This window comes from Equus quagga, chromosome 21 (assembly GCF_021613505.1).
Source record: "Equus quagga isolate Etosha38 chromosome 21, UCLA_HA_Equagga_1.0, whole genome shotgun sequence".
In the NCBI taxonomy this organism is placed as follows: Eukaryota; Metazoa; Chordata; class Mammalia; order Perissodactyla; family Equidae; genus Equus; species Equus quagga.
The window spans coordinates 1,972,825-1,989,779 of record NC_060287.1 but is presented as its reverse complement, the minus strand read 5'-3'; the positions used below and the strand labels follow the sequence as shown (position 1 = coordinate 1,989,779).

The window sequence follows — 16,955 nt, the reverse complement described above, 5'->3', positions numbered from 1 at the left end:
ATGATAGCCTGTTTCCCGCAACTAGATAACTTGATGATTGTATTAGTAGTTAGTACCTGGGAAATGTGTTTGTATAACAAATTGGTGCTGTGTTTTCTAAAGGACCCTCTGTTTGAAAAGAAAATGTGAGCTTCATTAAACATTCCTTTGGTCTTAACAAAGACGACTCTCAGTGGTTTTCAGGGTGTTTTGCTTTTTGTTTTTTTCTTTTCCTTCAAAATCTAGTATACAAGTAAAACCTGAGATCCCTTTTGTAATAAGTTCAATCAAAATAGAGCTTCATAACCAAATCCTGAGATTTCTGCTTTTCCTGCTGGAAAGCTAAAATCCATAATGGTAGCCCTCTCCTGGCAAGTTTATTAGGATCTTGGAATTAACATTTGTTTACAGGTTTCCTCCTGAGTTAACAGAAACAAAGGGAAATAAGATCTCTCTCTTCATAAAAGAAAAAAAATATATCGTACACCGTAAGGTGTCTCAAATTATTTTTTGGAACAAGTTGGAGAATAAATATATATATTTCTTATATGTTAAACATTAATTTGTGTAATATTCAATGGAATACTGTGCCATAATTTCCAACAATCATATTTTATCTTTAAATCTGTTGCAGAGATATGCCATAGTGTCTTAAACACAGTTGATTTGTTTGCCTTCTTCCATCTGTATCCCTTTGTACATAACACAACCCTTATTTAGAACGTGTAACATCATCTTTTACCTCATTCCATGTCTAGAATTTCCCTTAATGTATTTCCTCAAGAGGCTTCCTTTAAATGCTTTCAGATGATTAACATATTTATTGAATAAATGTCACTGCTTGGTACTATGAAGATTATCAAGATAGGGAAAGAATAAGGAAACTAGCACTTTATTAAACATCAGTGTATACCAGACATTTCACCTACATGTTTTCACTTATCTCTCTTAATTCTTTTTATATAAGAAAACTGTGGATAAAAGAGATAAAAGTCACACAGCTAATAACAAACTGGAGTTGGAATCTATACTAGTCAGTTTGCAGGTGATAGCATCTTATGTCTAATTAACTAGTTTAGGGAGCAGGTAGTATTTATTGAAATGGTACTGGCATATGACATGAGCTACAAAAAGAGCAGGGATATAGTTGGTCCTCAAAGACAACTGCTACCAGGGACATTGAGATTGCTAGGATTTTTTAAAAAAGTTGTTTCTCTTTTCTGCCAGTTGGTTTCAGTCTTTCCTGTTGGAGACCAGAAGGAATGCCAGCAGTCCCCATCTTATGTCTAATTAACTAGTTTAGACTTGAGAACATTCCAGGGACTCTGACTGGCCTGACAGGTCAGTTTCCTACCCCTGAATTAATACCTTAAGGAGGATGAGGAAGGTCACATAGGAGACATGGCCACTGGGTTCCAACCCTGTGTTTTAGGGCTATTCCCAGAAAAAGCTGGCTCACTGTCAACTGGGTAGTGCCATGCCAGTTAGTCTATAATGCCCTATTGAGATGTAGGTCTCTCTTATTTCCAGTCTCATGTTCTTGCCACTCCCTCCACTCTATAATGTGTCATTGAGATGTACAGTATATTAATAGTTGGGGAAATAGGACCTACAAAATATAAACAAGGAAGTGTATGATGGGTGTGAAATCGGTACAAGGGGTAAGATCTGTTCTAAAGTAGTTATTACTTTAGTTTGGGGTATTCATGAAGAAGAGGCACTTGAGATGGACTTTGAAAAATAAGCTCATCTTAGAAATGAAGAAATACTTTCCATGTAGAGTGGTCATCATAAACAAAAGTGAGAATAAATGAAGCACATTAACTGACAGTGAGGAGACCGCTGGAAGAGTGCCCAGGATTCAAATCCTGGTCCTTCTGACTTTAAAACCTGTGTTTCTGTTGCTGTTAACACTATATACAGCATATTGAATGAGCACTAAATGAAATTATTTGGAAGGCTGGAAACAGATAAGTTTAGCAACTCCTGTAAAAGTTTGTATATAAAATTAAAGGTGGTAGCACTGAGAAAGAATGGCATGGCTGTGGGCAAAAATATAATCGAGGGCCAGCCCTGGTGACCTAGTGGTTAAGTTCAGTGTGCTTGTGCTTCAGCAGCCCGGGTTCGGTTCCCAGGCATGGACTGACACCACTTGTCAGTGGCCATGCTGTGGCAGTGGTGCACATATAAAATAGAGGAAGATTGGCAACAGATGTTAGCTCAGGGCGAATCTTCCTCAGCAAAAAAGAGGAAGATTAGGGGCCAGCCCTGTGGCACAGTGGTTAAGTTTGCACATTCTGCTTTGGCGCCTGGGGTTCGCAAGTTCAGATCCCAGGTGCAGACCTACGCACGGCTTGTCAGGTCATGCTGTGGCAGGCATCCCACATATAAGAAAAATAGAAGAAGATGGGCACAGATGTTAGCTCAGGGCCAGTCTTCCTTAGCAAAAAGAGGAGGATTGGCAGCAGATATTGGCTCAAGGCTAATCTTCCTCAAAAAAAAAAAAAGGATTGGCAACAGATGTTAGCTCAGGACGACTCTTCCTCAACAACAGCAACAAAAAAATATAATCGAAATATAAAGACTGCAGAAAATAAACAGCTTAGAGGAATGTTTAGTGTCTTTGAATGATGTAGGAAAAGATAATCAATTTTGCAAGAATATTATTTCTTCTGTATGGGTTAAGGTGAGAGAAGGAAGTCTTAATTGAAATACCCAGGCATAGAAATTGGGAAAGAAGTCAGCTGGGGACTTGGGAGCAAGGTGTGAAACCTAGTGAGCTTTCTAAAGGACTATGTGTACAAAAAAAGGTGAGTGGTGGACTGAAACTTATGGATATCCTCACAGCTAATATGAAATGGAGGTGGAATTTTGGTTTTACCTCTTCTGTTACTTGACATCATTTTCTGTTTTGTGTTTTCTGTATTGGCTCACTAAGTAGCCTATGTGCACCTTCACGATAGTGGTGAGGCTGTTCTTAGATTTAATAGCTGTATGTTCTGGGCTCAAAGTACATACTCAGTAAATCACATTGTGTTAAAAACATTTTCATCAATTAATTTAATGCTTTTTAAATTATGATGATTTATATAACTTTTTTGATACGTTTTAAAGAATTCTAATTTTGTAAAATGTGATATCCAAATATATCAACTATTATCTTCTGATCTTCTTTGCCTCAAAACCCACTGCTCCTACTTTGTTCATCTGATAACCTTGGCCATATTTTAGAAAGGATCTACCTGTGAAAAACATTGAATGGCCAGTAGTTTGTCCATTTAAAAGTACTGCATCTTAATGGAAGAATAGATGATCCAAAACAAAATTTTAGAATCAGGCAGTCTCTGTCCACGGGCAGCCGAGGTGGCTCCGGTGCCATGAGGCTCCTGCTGCTGCTCGTGGTGGTGGTGTCGGCCGTGCTCCGCAGCGGTGATGTGTCAGGCAGCCTGGGCAGCATGCCTGGCAAGAGATTGAAGATGCTCAAGTTCCAGATTTGTGTTTCCTGAGGTTACAGGCGGGTGTTTGAGGAGTACATGCGAGTTATTAGCCAGCGGTACCCGGACATCCGCATTGAAGGAGAGAATTACCTCCCTCAACCAATATATAGACACACAGCATCTTTCCTGTCAGTCTTCAAAATAGTATTAATTGGCTTAATTGTTGGCAAGGATCCTTTTGCTTTCTTTGGCATGTAAGCTCCTAGCATCTGGCAGTGGCGCCAAGAAAATAAGGTCTATGTGTGTATGATGGTCTTCTTCTTAAGCAACACGATTGAGAACCAGTGTATGTCAACAGGTGCATTTAGATAACTTTGAATGATGTACCTGTGTGGTCTAAGCTGGAATCTGGTCACCTGCCATCCATGCAACAGCTTGTTCAAATTCTTGACAATGAAATGAAGCTGAGTGTGCATATGGATCCAATCCCACATCATCGATCATAGCCCCACCTATCAGCACTGAAAACCCTTTTACATTAAGGGATTTTTGCAAGAGCAGTGTGACTGACATTATGAAGGCCTGTACTGAAGACAGCAAGCTAGCACAGACCCGATGCTTTCTTGGCAGGCTCGTTGTACCTCTTGGAAAACCTCAATGCAAGACAGTTTTTTAGTGCTGGCACATTTTGGAATTCTGCACATTCATGGAGTGCAGTAATACTGTATAGCGTTTTTTGTCTTCTCCAAATCCACTCAGTTAATAATTTTTTTAAAATGTAGACATTGCCACTTACCCCTTTTTTCTTAGTCATATTTTAAAAAATAGAAAATTGAGTTACAGTTTGATTTCTTTTTGAAGATGTCTGTTAAATCTGTTGTGATTTTATATGAATTTTCCTTTTTTATAGTTTAAAATCAGTCATCTGGGGATTACAGCTGAAGTCCCAAAATACTTTATAAGAGTTTATTAGAGATCTCTAATTTGGTCATGTCCAATTTATACAGTTTTCAAAATACTGCAGACTGAACAGTGCATTATACACGATTATAGGGGGAAATCTTATATCCAGAGTACTCCTACCAGTTTGTGTGTATGTGTGTGTGTATGTGTGTGATTACTAGAGAATTACTAAAAGACCAACCACTTTTTAAATCCTTTATGTAGTTCGTCTTGCCTTGACTAGTCTAATGAGTTGATTAACTGAGCCTTTATACTTAAAAAAAAGCTAAGCAGATGTAAGTTAAATAAAAAGTTTGAATTTATTGCCCACCATACCTGTTAACATTATATTTAACAGTCTGCCTAAATTTTTTTTTTTTTACCTACAGATAAATAATTTCATAAGGGACACACTTTAGATTCACACACAAATAATAGATCATTTACCTTTTTTAGGATAGTTGAAACTTGCCTCACTAAGAAAAGTTCAGTTGAACCTCATTACAACATTAATATTAGGAGAATGGAGTTAACTTGTCTAACATATATCACTTTTATTATATTTGAGGAACAAAATTGAAAAAATTTTATTCAGTGAATTTAATATCTTTCCAGAGTTCCAAAAAGATAGTTTAAAAAAAAAACAATTTAAGTTGATAAAGACTGTAAGAGTAATTTAGCAGAAATAGAACCACAATGTAGAAAAATAATCATATAGCAACAGTCATACTTCAGCTTCATATAGGACTAGAAGTGGTGGGTCTAGATTTTTTAGTGGCAGTAAAGGGATTTGAGGAAAAGTTAGGAGATAATTCAACATTGGGTCCACCACCTTGTACTTGGTTTGTCACTGCGTATTTGTTGACTGCATGTTGTAATGATCATGATTGTGAACATAGTATAGTCTCCAGCTGACAGGAAGTCAGTCTAATCAGTCACTGCAGAGAATTGATTGAACGGCTTGTGCTTCTACTCAAGACTACGCAGCTGTTCCCTAAGTTCATGTAGTGGCGAGAGTCCGTGCAGTGTAAGCTGGAAGTTGCTTAGAGGTTATTATTCAGGTGTGGTAACATTTTGTTATCTTTGACTAGGGCTTAAACCTTGTTAACTTGATTGGTACCAGTGCAGACTCCTGTCTTCTGCAAGTTGAACACATTGCCCAGTGTGTCAGGTCTTTTCTTCAGCTGAGGGACATTCCACTGGTGACACAGCCTTTGGCATTTAGCCCTTCCAGCCTTGAGCCTCGGACGTTCCCTTGTACTGACAGGTCAGGAATGAAGAACCTGAGATTCGAGGCTAGCTTTTTCCCTGTAAGCCTGGGGTGAATAAGTTTTCTTTTGGAGAATAGCTTTAAGTGGCTTAGACTCTGATAAAAGTCAGCTATTTTGTTGACACCCATCTCAATATTGTTGTTTTCTCTTTGGCCATATTTAAATGTAGGATTTAATTGAGTCTAGTGAAAAAATTAGTGGAAAGCTTGAATATACAAAAGGAAATTTAAGGAAAAAGGGAAAGTTAAAATTATTTAGAATGTAGTTTTACTATATTCCTAACATTTCAAAATTTATTAGTTGCTTACAAACTGATGTGGCTCTGTAGTTTATAAATGTCTGTGTGCTATATTAATTAGAAGACCATAGAACATGACAGCAAGTTGGCTAATGTTATTGGGGTTTTAGCACAGTTGCTATTATGGAAGAAATTATTTGTTACGTTAATTTTAAAAAGTTGGCAAAAAAAAATTTTAGAATCGGTACTATAATATACTTATATTTTTAATCTGTAGTACTATTGGTAACTTAATAGATTGAAATGAAAAATAGGAACCATTTCTTCTTTGCAGAAAGTCTACAACAGTGATTTCTAAATTTGCAAATAGGGTATTAATTAAAGGCCAAAGTTTATTTTTTTAAAGTAATATCATTAATATTGGTACACTAGAATTAGAATTTGTTTTGATTGAGTACTAGAGATGCCTTAGGTTTGTCATGATATGATTGGAATTCATCCCTTACCACTGCAGAATTGCCATTTCTGATCTTGAACCAACTTCTGTTAGTCCCACGTAGGTAGCAGAAGTACTTGGAGGTTAGCATAGCATCCATTTATGCTCATTTTGTGTACCTCCCAGTCAGGGCACTACTGAATCAGGGAAAGATAGCTAATGTCTGTATTTGAATAAGCTGTATTTTTGATATTTCTCTTTTTTTTCTCATTTACAGGGAGTTGATTTTCATATGGAGTAAACTTCAGCTTAAGTCTAATCCTTCAAAACAAGTTTTTGTAGATCAATGCTACCAGCTTTTAAGAACAGCAACTAATGTGAGAGTCATATTTCCTTTCATGAAAATCATTAAAGATGAGGTAAATAGGATATATTTATCCCTTCATTTTAAATGAAATTTAAATGACAGTTCACTGAAACTTGAATCTCTTATAAAATTTGTTTGATTATAAAATTGAAGAGAAAGGAGGATTTGAAGGCCGCATTCTCCGTATATTACATCCTCCCTTCCCCCGAAACCTCAAACTCCTAACATGGTACAAAGAGTATACATAAATGAAAATAACCGAAAAAAGAGGAAGCCAATTTAGTGTTACTTAAAATTTAACATGGGAATAGTTGCTTCTATAAAAAGCTATTATCTTTTCTTGTAATTAAATAAGTTTCACTTTTAACATTATCTTAAGTCCTGTTTGTAGAATCTTAACTAATTTGCAAATGAACTTTGTATATCTATAAGTAACACTTGCTCCCTGTCGTAGAGAAATAGAATTCATAGTTTTAAGTCTGTTGTTTAGGTGAAAAGAAATAATGAATTGTGAGGTACTTTTGAAACTTAAGGATAAAGTTTTAAAAAGTTTATTTGAAGTTATAGTAAAAACACATTACCTGTTTTTAAAAATAGTTGTGAAGCAAGTTTTTCATGGGCCACTTGTAGGTGCGTACAGTTCTCTGTATGACTGTTACATAGATGTGAAAGTAGATTCTGCAGACCCTCTAACATTCCCCTCGGGTATTAGCAGAACTTTGAGCGCAGAGATAGAACAGATGGACCTAGCCTACACTTTAAGTGGCTCTGTTTACCTGAATCCTTATGTGGGTCACTTTTAAATACACAAGGAGGCATCCAGAATAATAGATTTTAATTTTTCCTTATATATTTATGTTTATCATATTCATTATCACATCGCTCATTAGAGGTATGACCACATAGTAATCATATTCCCATGACAGAAAGTTGGCAGCATTGTGTCAGAAGGTTTTTTTGTTTTGTTTCCTGTTTATTTTGTTGACTACATTAATAGCTCCATTATTAAATAGTGAATTGTCATTGAAATGCATCATCAAAGTTAACCTCTCTCCCCACCAAAAAGGGGAAAAAAACAAACTATGCTATAGAATGCTTCTCAACATTTGAAGTGCATCAGAATCACCTGTAAGACTTGACAAAAAATAAAGATGTAGCCGTACATATATCTTTTTTTTACATGTGATTCTTATTTGCACCAAAAATTGAGAGACTTCGTTATAGAAAGTTTACAATATAGGTGAAGTTCAGGCAATTATCATAGAGCTTTCTTGTTGTGTATGTCTGGTCAACCTAAGAATATATTATAAGAGGAAAAATTCAAAGATGAAATAAATATTAAAAATGTGCTTAATTGTTTACAGTGTACTAAAAACGTTTTTATCTGATGGAATAGATCATTTGCATCCCTTGGTGTTGTGAAGAGAGGAACAGATAATGCTATGAGAGTTCAGAAGAAGGAGATATTACAGATGGCTTCACAGAGGAGGATGCTTTAAGCTGGGTTTTGAATGCTAGATGAAGATAATACTAACATTTGTAGAGGATTTTGTAGTTTATAGAGTACTTTTGCCTCATTTTTGTTTCTCAGAACTGTCCAGTGGCATTAATAGGGTAGCAGTGAAACATGGGGAAGTGTGTAGGAGATGAAACTATTCAGAGAGACTGCAGGGGTTGGGGGTAAGAATTGCTGGAGATCCTAAAGGGACTTGAATGCTATACTAAAAGTTGGAACTTCGGTCACTAAATATAAATAGGAATCATTAAAAGATTTCAGGTAAGGAAGAAGCCTGTTTCCTTTTTTTGTGATGATTCTGAAACTTTTTCTTTTTAAAGATTGGCACCTGAGCTAACATCTGTTGCCAATCTTTTTTTTTGAGGAAGATTAGCCCTGAGCTAACTGCTGCCAATCCTCCTCTTTTTGCTGAGGAATGCTGGCTCTGAGCTAACATCCATGCCTATCTTCCTCTACTTTATATGTGGGACGCCTACCACAGCATGGCTTGCCACATGGTGCCATGTCCACACCCGGGATCCGAACCGGTGAACCCCAGGCCGCTGAAGCAGAACATGCGCACTTAACTGCTGCGCCACTGGGATGGCCCTTTATTTATTTATTTATTCATTAATATTTTTTTCTTCTTCTTCTTCTCCCCAAACCCCCCCCGTACATAGTTGTATATTCTAGTTGTGAGTGCCTCTGGTTCTGCTCTGTGGAACGTTCCCTCAGCATGGCCTGATGAGCGGTGCCATGTCGTGCCCAGGATCCAAACTGGGGAAAGCCTGGGCCGCTGAAGTGGAACATGAACTTAACCACTTGGCCATGAGGTTGTCCCCCAATTCTAAAACTTTTAAACTTGGGCAACTGGGTACATTATAATTTCATGAGTCAAGAGAGAGGGTGTAGATAGAACTTTGGATAAAGAAAAGGAATTCTGTTTTGAAGCAGTGGATTTTGAATTTGCTATATCTGGAAAATCTAGGTGGGAATATCTAATTGTAAGAGACAATTAGAAATAAGAAATTTGAATTCAGAAAAGTATTCCAAGCTGGAAATGATGGATTTCTAGGAGAAAACTAAAGTCAATGGAATAGATTTGATCCCATTCATTCTGCAAACATTTATTCCAAGGTCACACTATATGCCAACTTCTGTGTTAACCATAAGAGGATACAAAAAATGAGATATTGTCCCAGAGATTTGGAAATTCAAAGTCAGGGGATTGGGGCATACACAGATAGTTATAAAACAATATGTACATGCATTTTAGAAGTAAGTATGTTATTCTCAGTGGACAGAATAGGGAATGTTTAATTCTAGGCCAGGGCCGGGGCCAGAATGCATGAGGAGAGAAATTTTCAGAGTAGAAGTGATTCACAAAGAATGAAGAGGAAATGAGCAGGAATTTACCAGCTAGATAAAGTGGGAATACGATGGTTAAGGTCTGCTTGTGGAGCTGTAAGTAGTTAAGCCAGGTTACCCAGCATGTCAGGGACTAAGAGGACATGAGGCTGGAAAGGTAGTGTTCCTCCCTGTCCTCTCTAATATACCATATGCAAACAGTATGATGCTCACACACACAATGTTAAAGACATATTATTACTGTGTCTCTTTCTGTTCAAACAAGCATTTATATCATTCCAAATCATTGGAGGCATTATCTATAACTTGAATTAAGATGGATAGACAAGAAGTTCCTAAGTAAAAGCTGATGCAGTTATCTTTCAGTCATCAGTAGAAGTTTCAAAGCTTGAATGATTTTCAGATAACTTCCAGTAGGTTCATTATTCTGATACTTTATTAGATTTGTAAAGATTGTACTTGCCCTCTTCATGTGGGCCACACTTTTCCCTTAGTTGGATAAATAATATTACTGAAAACATAAAATAAGTCATATTATTTACTACAGCTTCATGAAAGAGTTTCCATAAGCAGTTTTTTCAAAATCTATTTTTATTTTTACATCAAACATTGATAAATGTGGTTAAATACATATAATTTAACCCTTCTGCCACAGAATGTGAGGTTGGATACCTAAAATAATAAATAGGGGCAAGATTTGTAAGAAACTTGAATCACCATAAATTTATGGAAGCATTTTGTATTTGAATCACCATATGGTTCTGAAGCATTTTGAATTATAGTTAGTAGGGCTTGTCAAACTTGAAAATTGATTAATTTGGAAGCTAAAATCCCATCTTTTCCAGATTATTCTCAAGTTCAAAAAAAAAGATTTATTTATATATCAAAAAATAGAGTTACCCAATGAGAAAATTGCACATTTGGAAAACTGTTTATTCAGCTTTCATTTCAGAGTTGTATTTTAAAAAGATAAAGTAGTTAGTGTAATAATTTTTTAAAAAAGTATTTAGTAGTAATATTTTTCTTTTTACAGGTTGAAGAAGAAGGCTTACAAATTTGTGTTGAAATATGTGGTTGTGCTCTACAGCTAGACCTTCATGATGATCCCAAAACTAAATGTCTAATTTATAAAACAATTGCACATTTTTTGCCAAATGATTTGGAGATTCTCAGGATTTGTGCACTCTCAATATTTTTTCTTGAGCGCTCCTTGGAAGCTTATCATACTGTTGAAGAGCTTTACAAACGTCCAGATGAAGAATATAATGAAGGCACAAGTAGTGTTCAAAATCGTGTTCGTTTTGAATTACTTCCAATTTTGAAAAAGGGATTGTTTTTTGATCCTGAATTCTGGAACTTCGTAATGATTAAGAAAAACTGTGTGGCTTTACTGAGTGATAAATCAGCAGTTAGATTTCTAAATGAAAGTACACTGGAAAATTGTACAGGTAATCTAAAAAAGGCGGTGGAACAGCAAGGCTTAGATAAAGGGCTTGACTCTCTTACAGATCAGAGCACTGGAGAGCTTGATTCTGATGAGATACCTGGAGTGCAACCTAAAGGTCATATTAATACAAAGAAAAACTTCACAGCTCTTAATGCTTCCAAAGTAGATCACAGTGTCCCAAGACATCGGTGTATGTTATGTAACAAAGAATTTCTAGGTGGGCACATTGTAAGGCATGCCCAGGCTCATCAGAAAAAGGGCAGTTTTTCATGTGTAATATGTGGTAGGAAATTTCGAAACAGAGGACTTATGCAGAAGCATTTAAAGAATCATGTTAAGAAAATACAGAGACAGCAAATTGCTGCACCTCAGCAGGAGGATCAGGAAATCCCTGCTTTGGAAGAAATAAATTGTTCCAATTCTTTCATTTCATTTGAAAATGGGAATTCTCATAATAAGGATTTGGAAGTAGAAACTATTACTGTTTCCAGTGATGGAAACAAAGAAGTCATCCCTGCACATGTGGCTGAATTCACTGAAATTCCCATAAGTGTATCAGAAGACATTGAAAACATTATTGAAAATGGCAGTCCTGATGCTTCTTTAAATAAAGTCGCAGAACCTTTACCTGTATGTGAGGATGACTATGAGGAGGAAGAGGACGAAGAAGGTGATTATGAAGAAGATGATTATGACCTGAATCAAGAAACTTCAGTGCTTCATAAAATCAATGGAACTGTGTGCCACCCGAAAGACATATATGCTACAGACCAAGAAGGAAACTTTAAGTGCCCTGCTCTTGGCTGTGTTAGGATATTTAAAAGAATTGGATTTCTAAATAAACATGCAAGGACTGTTCACCCAACTGATTTAAATGTGCGGCAAACAGTAATGAAGTGGAGCAAAGGAAAATGCAAATTTTGTCAGAGGCAGTTTGAAGATTCTCAACATTTTATAGATCACCTTAATAGACACAGCTATCCAAATGCGTACTTTTGTTTGCATTTTAATTGCAATGAGTCATTTAAGCTGCCATTCCAGCTCGCTCAGCACACAAAAAGTCACAGGATTTTTCAAGCTCAGTGTAGTTTTCCAGAATGCCATGAGCTTTTCGAAGATCTTCCTCTGCTATATGAACATGAAGCTCAGCACTATTTAAGTAAAACACCAGAATCATCTGCACAGCCAAGTGAAGCAATTCTTTGGGATGTTCTTACAGACACAAATCCTAATCGTCAGGAAAAAGACTCATCTAGTAATGAGAAACAAACTGTTAGTCTGCCAGTTTCTACTAGCAAATCAAGGAAAGATTCTGCAGAACCAAAGACGTGTATAGAAAGTATGGAAAAGAAAACAGACAGTTTAGTTCAGAATGGAAATGAACATTCTGATGACACTGTTTCTGATATAAGCTTGATAGACCAAAAGATGCCTGACATAGAGCCAAATGCTGAAAATAACTGTAGTATTAGTGATTTAGTCAATGGACACAGTGGAATAGAGCAGACACCTTTAGTTTCATCAGATCCTGCTTTGAAAACTGATACAAATAGAATCAGGACAGAAAATGGCTCCATTTTACCCAGTGTTGTACCACAAGAACACAATACCCTGCCAGCATCTCAGGCACCCTCCAAACCAAATCTGACAACTGAACACACTTCATATGGCTTAATTTTAACAAAGCCATATGTCAGACCATTGCCTCCCAGTTACCTTGATGAACGGTACCTTAGTATGCCAAAACGCAGAAAATTTCTGACTGATAGAGTAGATGCCTGTTCTGATCAAGATAATGTTTGTAAAAAATCAGTGAAAAGATTGAGATGTGGCAAATGCCTGACCACCTACTGTAATGCAGAAGCACTTGAGGCTCACCTTGCACAAAAGAAATGTCAGACACTCTTTGGATTTGATTCAGATGATGAAAGTAAGTCTTCTGTCTTCTCAGTAGGTATATCTGTAGAAATAGAAAATGCCATAGATCTTTATAAGGTTAAAAAATTAACATTTGTATGTCAGTTAATAAAGCACTACCCCATACTTTATTTCCTTTAATTCATACAACCACTATGAGGTGATATTACTATTCCTGTTTTATAGATCAAGCAACTGAATTCACAAGTTAACTAATTTGTATAGGCACAGGCCTATGAACTTGTGGAAGCCAGAACTTGAACACAAGTGTTTCATACTCTGATCATACTGTTTCACTGTGTCTAAGGCTTTTCTTCATTCTGAGTTTCATATAATAAAAGTTCCAGAAACAAAGTCATTATGAGGGAAATGTTTTTCATCTGCATGCCAGAATATCAACTGAAGAAAGTTGAGTCTCTGTTACAAAAACAGAACTAAGAAAGAACCAGAAAATAATTGAAAAACAAAATTGAGCAAAAGAAGAGCTTGCCTTTCTAATTATAAATATTCTTTGAATGAGTAAAAGTATAAATTAAACAGGAATCTGACGTAGAATTCCAGTTGAACATCTATAAAATTTGAATTAACAGACATGTTCTGTTTTACAGGTGCCTGATAAAAATGTTTCAGAAAGATCTGTCGATCAAGCCGTAGTGTGAACAAAGCACTACAAGAAAATGCATCATCAGTTTGCTCTTTCCTTGATGGCCTTAATTTTAGAGCGGTCTCGGATTTCTAGAGATAAAGATAAAGCACATTTTCTAGAATAACTCCCAGAGATGTGCTGGTTTAGACTCCAAAAGGGTTATTACAAAACTCCCAAAGTACCAGTTATCCAGAAAACCACACTTTTAAAAAAGTAGATGATGATTAATAGCAGCATGTTCAGTTTCGCTTATGTGAGAAATATATTCAGACAACTAGTCAGAAAGAAAAACCAGCTATGGCCTTACCGAAAGGGAAAAGTTAACCCATTATAAAAAAGGGGGTAGGGTTGGTTTACAATAAACAACTTAAAGTGTTCTACAAATGAGATTTGTTTTCTTGTCATGCATAATGAGGTTCTGTCCTCCCTTCTGGTCAAACATGGGTTAAGGAACCTTGCTATTTGGTTTATTATAATTTGGAAACTGATACATGGAAATAAAACTTGAGTTACCATCATGTTATCCATAAAAGATTGTAAGTTGTTTCCAGGTGGTTAATTAGACAGGTCAAAGTTCAATGAATGGCACGCCAGCATTGAAAATTACAAAACAAAAGAAAATGACAATAGTGCTCCACTTTCCATTTTTGTAATACCAATGAGTTATATTTAAAAGGCAGCAGTGTCAATTAAATGGCAAAAGTACCATCAGTAACTTTGGGGAGCGATGGGAGGAATCTAAGACCATTAAAGGCTATCTAGTTGAAGGAAAACACTGAATTGCAAATTCCTCAATGTGAATAATGGTATAAGCACACTGGGATATTTCTATTTGTATATAGAGTTGTGTTAGGACATTGCTTGATGATTCATAGTAAGGTCCTTTAGACATTAATGTGAGTTATCTAAGTAAAGTCCTATAAAAATAACTTGCTGTAAGAAAATATATCAGCTAAGAATCAGGTCAAGAATTCATTGGTTTTATTCAATTAGAAGAGTTAATTCTAAAATAAGCCATATGACTCATACTTTCTTATTTATTAATGATGAATTTGGTCTGAAGAGTAATTTTTATATATAAAAGGAAAAATTTACACAAAAATTTGCACAGCAAGAACATGATAAAGATATATTGATGCGTTTATTTTCCTTGATGACCAGTAATTTTCCTAAGGAAGATTTTATCTTAATAGTCAATAAATTGTTAAAACAAAAAATGTTTTTTAAAATACCCTCTTAGATGTGTTCCACTTGTACATTCTCTAAAAGAGGAAGCTTAAAGATCTTTTACCTAATAGTAGTCTGTTAATCTATAGCAGGAATAAAATAAACAAAAATGCAAAGACAAATTCTTCAGAAATGGAGCTACTGGTGTAGCAATGTCAACCAAATATTCCAGTTATTCCAGCTGATACATTTTTGTTCAAAGCAGTTAATCTCATCAGACCCTACTGTTACAAATTTTTTGATATTAAAGCTTCTTGAATGAAGTTACTAAGAAAGTGGAACATTTCTTCCAGGGTAGCATCCAGACTTTATTAAATTAGGATTTTCAGGTCATGATAGGTCAGATATCTAAAAAAAAATTTTCCAGTTTCACTAGTTTATTTTTAATGGGCATTCACTACTATGCAATTGAGAGTCGTAAGTCCATTCTAGTCAAATTTAGGTTTTTGTTTTGTCATATAGCCTACATTAGGCTGTGGAATTTATATTTAAATAATAGATAAGTAAACACAACTCAGATTTTTAAATCATTTGAGGTCAACTTAAAAAGAACATGTTTTCCATACTTCCTGATACTAAAAATAGAACAGTTGGGTGATATTTCAGTTCAGTCTAAAATACATCATGTAATAAAAAGTCTGTTTAAAAACTACTTCATTTGGACAATGGAGGGTTTTTTTTTAAGATAATTTCTGCTTTGTACATTTTCCAGAAGTTTAAAATTACAACTTAACATTTTACCACATTTTTAACCTTTTATTTTTTATAAGTTGTTAACGATTGACATAAATCCATGTCTGCAAATTGTTATTCTCATCATCTTGCAAGATGTTTTAAACATAGTCTACTTGTTATTCTTTTGTCTTTGAGGTTTTATTTCTACTTTCGTGTTGCTAAGGGAAAACTGTTTCTGAAAGACTGAGATCAAATCGATTTATACATAACTAAATCAAGGAGTATTTTATAAAATTCTGTTTGACCACACTGTTCTAACCTCTTTATATACTTCTCAAATAATTGCTATTGAAAGAATATGTACACTTTATTATGTATGTCCTATAAAACATAAACTTACATCATTTTGCTTTTATGGGGTGCATAAACTTCCAACAGTTCTGATTTGAGATTGAGAAGAAAAGGAAGCTTTCTTCTTATTCCTCAGATTGGTCTCTTTTTCGCTTCTATTCCTTTTAGTTTGAGCATGTATTATCTTACATGGACCAAGTTTCAATCCTTTGCTTTTAAATAAAAATTTCCTTCACAACATTAAATATTAACTTTCTGCTATGCTTCAGTAAGGTCAAGAAATAGCAAATCTGAATTTTTGCTGCTCAGATATTATGGAGAAGGTAGAAAAGGGGAATCTCCGTGGACAAGGACACTGGTACTTTGGGCTTTAGCCATGTTCATTTTTTTTTTTAAACCACCAACTATATAATAGGTAGATAATTTATAACATTGAGCTTGTGATTCTTTTCAAATCACACTTGAAGGTTCAGCCGTACTCCTTTCACGTTTGGTTTAAACTGTTGTATGGATGAAAAACCTAAAAGGGATGATAGTGTTTATTTTTTAATTTATTTGGTACTGTAAAACACCTTTTCAGAATGACTAAATGCTGCATATGCATTTTGGAATTGTTAATATGTGAAAGATATTACAGATTCAGCAAGAAAGGAAATTTGTGCTTCCTTGTTGAACATTAAATTATTTTACTTTGCATTTTATAAGAGTACAAATTAAAACTGAGCCATTGAACTGCAATAAATCAACAGTAGTGTCTCATTTCAAGAATTTTTTGTACTGTACATAGATTTGTTCAATAAAACTTTGTCCTTGGTAATGAAGTGTTCACTTTTATGTAGCACCTTGCTTCAAAAGGAGTCAGGCTTAAGATACTAAGTAATTTCTATTATGTCTCATAAGAGAATGATATATTTCACTTAATATTATTACCATATTCAGATTGATTTTTTTTAAAACATTACAGAAAAACAAAACTCTAAAAATTTACACAAAATAGACATTATTTCAACTAATGTCCATACGCAGGAATTACAAGTTGGTGACAGGCTGGTTGCTAAGTCATTTTAGGTGAATGGTTTCAGTGTGATACGGTATCCTCTGCAAACTTCGTAGGTGGAAGACAAGTACCAGCACTTCCCCAAAGTAAGACTGGGTGGAT

General features: G+C 35.3%; 1 protein-coding gene and 1 pseudogene across 4 annotated transcripts in view; both read left to right on the top strand.

Moving 5' to 3' along the window:
* Nucleotides 1-16,613, top strand: part of ZNF654 (zinc finger protein 654) — a 60,223-nt gene extending 43,610 nt beyond the window's left edge. For 3 of the 4 annotated variants that reach the window (XM_046648283.1, XM_046648281.1, XM_046648280.1), the window contains 2 exons: nt 6,581-6,722; nt 10,567-13,497. In XM_046648283.1, the coding sequence (XP_046504239.1) occupies nt 6,581-6,722; nt 10,567-13,038 (2,614 nt within the window). In that variant the 3' untranslated portion in view covers nt 13,039-13,497. The other variant, XM_046648282.1, reaches the window with a different exon arrangement.
* Nucleotides 3,357-5,147, top strand: LOC124231480 (thioredoxin reductase-like selenoprotein T; annotated as a pseudogene).
* Nucleotides 16,614-16,955: the final 342 nt, after the last annotated feature.